The sequence below is a fragment of the Amblyraja radiata genome, chromosome 7, assembly GCF_010909765.2.
Source record: "Amblyraja radiata isolate CabotCenter1 chromosome 7, sAmbRad1.1.pri, whole genome shotgun sequence".
Taxonomy (NCBI): Eukaryota; Metazoa; Chordata; class Chondrichthyes; order Rajiformes; family Rajidae; genus Amblyraja; species Amblyraja radiata.
Window position 1 is genome coordinate 85,401,825 of NC_045962.1, and position 2,301 is coordinate 85,404,125.

Genomic DNA, 2,301 nt, shown 5'->3' on the forward strand with positions numbered 1-2,301 from the left:
CAATCATCAGCCATATGACCCGCCCCCTTTGCCATAGTACGATGGGCTGTATTGGACATCTAGGCTGCCTGTCACCCACCCTTGCCTTGTCATTGGTTGATGGTGCTGCCAATCATGCCTTTCAGGCCCTCCCCCCAGTTCAGAAGTGGGCGGGACCTCCTGGATTTCTCCAACGTTGATTGGCTGAGTGGGGTGAGATTGGTGGTATTGGTCGAGGTCGTTGCCGCCTCCATTCTGATAGGTGGGATGGCGATGAGTTGGATATTGTGATTGGCTGTGCTATCTGACCATCGCCGGCAGGGAGGGGCGAGGGGGGTGGTGGTTGGGGGGAGGGGGGGGGGGGTGGAGGAGGAATGAGACAGACCGCGTCAGTCCACCCTAACACCAGCTGGTGACAGGTTGGTCCGAGCGACTGGCGAACCCAGCCCAAGATCTCTCCATCCCTGGGCCAGAAGATCTCTCCATCCCTGGACCAGAAGATCTCTCCATCCCTGGGCCAGAATATCTCTCCATCCCTGGGCCAGAAGATCTCTCCATCCCTGGGCCAGAATATCTCTCCATCCCTGTGCACCTGGAAGAGACAACCTGAAAATCCAATGAGGCTTTGTTGATCGGGGGGAGGTCGAGCTTGTGTCTCTCCAGATACCACAGCGAGAGGTCCACCAGAGGAGATACCTACCTCCACCACCCCGACCTCCACCCGCAGTGTAAGGCGGTGCCGGTCGGATTCCAGAGAGGGACATGGGCACGGTGCTCTCGCTGTCTCCCGAGCCCAAGGGCAAGGGCGTCTCGGTAGAAGGTGGTCCACAGGGTGGCAAGAGCGCCAAGGAGAAGAGCCTGAAGAAGCACTCGGTCCTCATCTCCGCCCTCACCTGGAAGCGTCTTGTGGCCGCCTCCGCCAAGAAGAAGAACGCCAAGAAGGTCAACCCGACGCCGGCCGTTCAGGTGTACGCCTCCGGGAACAGCGATGCGGTGAAACAGCTCAACAGCGAGAACCTCAAGAAGTCCTGCCCACTCTTGGGTCAAGCCCCGAGCGGCCCCGAACCTTACCCGGGGCAACAGAAGCCCCCCAGCGCCCCCATCCCCGTCCCGGTCCCAGTGGCCCCGACCAACCTCCTCAAGCCCACGGCCAAGAACCTCCAGCCCTCCCAGAAGCAGCCTAGCGGCGGCGGTCTCTACTCCTCCCCTCGCCGGGTGGTGGTGCAGGCGTCCACCGGGGAGCTCCTCCGCAGCCTGGGCGACTTCTTGTGCCGCCGGTGCTACCGCCTGAAGCAGATGAACGCCAACGAGCCGGTGCTGTGGTTCAGAAACGTGGATCGCTCGCTGCTCATCCAGGGCTGGCAAGACCAAGGCTTCATCACCCCGGCCAACGTGGTCTTCGTCTACCTCCTCTGCAGGGAGGTGGTGGACGGGGAGATCGCCACCGACTTCGAACTGCAAGCCACGTTCCTGACCTGTCTCTACCTCGCCTATTCCTACATGGGCAACGAAATATCTTACCCACTCAAGCCCTTTCTGGTGGAAACCAACAAGGAGGTCTTCTGGGAACGAAGTCTTGCCATCATCGACCGGATGAGTGCCAAAATGCTTAGGATAAACTCCGACCCACACTATTTCACCGAGGTCTTCCAAGATCTCAAGAACGAATCCAACATCAGAGACTCCAAGGGGCAGTATATAATAAGTCTGGACCGTTAGAATAGTCTTTAAAAAAAAATAAATCTAAATCAATAAAATAACATGAATGATAATTCTATATAATAGCCGAACGAGTGGGTGCCGAGCAAGTGTCCATTGTTAATCTCAGAGAGCAGTTCCAAGACCCCGGGGCCACCAGAGTTAAATCAGAGGAGGTTTGGACGAAATCTGTTTTAATAAAAAAACTGGCCTTGAAGCCGAACAAAATAAAAGATTGGCGTAGAATTGCAGCATCAGAAACCGAAGCCTAAATCCTTAAATCTCTGTGAGTTATTTATTTATCCAAACTGTGCTGTGATTCGCAGTATCAACGGTGGTCATTGTTCATTTCTGAAAGATTATTCTAAATTTATTTTCCATTGTTGTTGTTTTTTTGGAGATGACAAAGGCTTGCATGATATTGTCACTGTAACGCGAGGCCGGTTTCAAACGATCAATTTCGCGCGGTTCCACGGGCTATTTGTTGGATACATGCTGTAGATAACCTGTGAATTTAAACTCAAATATATATATATTTATATAGATTTGAGTTTAAATATATATATATAGATATATATCTCTATGTGCGCACACATACATTTATTTATTTTTTCCCATTTGGGA

General features: G+C 53.0%; 1 protein-coding gene across 1 annotated transcript; it reads left to right on the plus strand.

Moving 5' to 3' along the window:
* Positions 1-370: 370 nt before the first annotated feature.
* On the plus strand, positions 371-1,905 carry cdk5r2 (cyclin dependent kinase 5 regulatory subunit 2). The gene has a single exon (XM_033024887.1). It carries the CDS (start codon positions 742-744, stop codon positions 1,696-1,698), a length of 957 nt encoding a protein of 318 aa, XP_032880778.1. The 5' UTR covers positions 371-741; the 3' UTR covers positions 1,699-1,905.
* Positions 1,906-2,301: the final 396 nt, after the last annotated feature.

What these genes read in the sequence shown, in the direction of transcription:
- cdk5r2 (XM_033024887.1), top strand. Translation starts at nt 742, where the DNA reads ATGGGCACGGTGCTCTCGCTGTCTCCCGAGCCCAAGGGCAAGGGCGTC.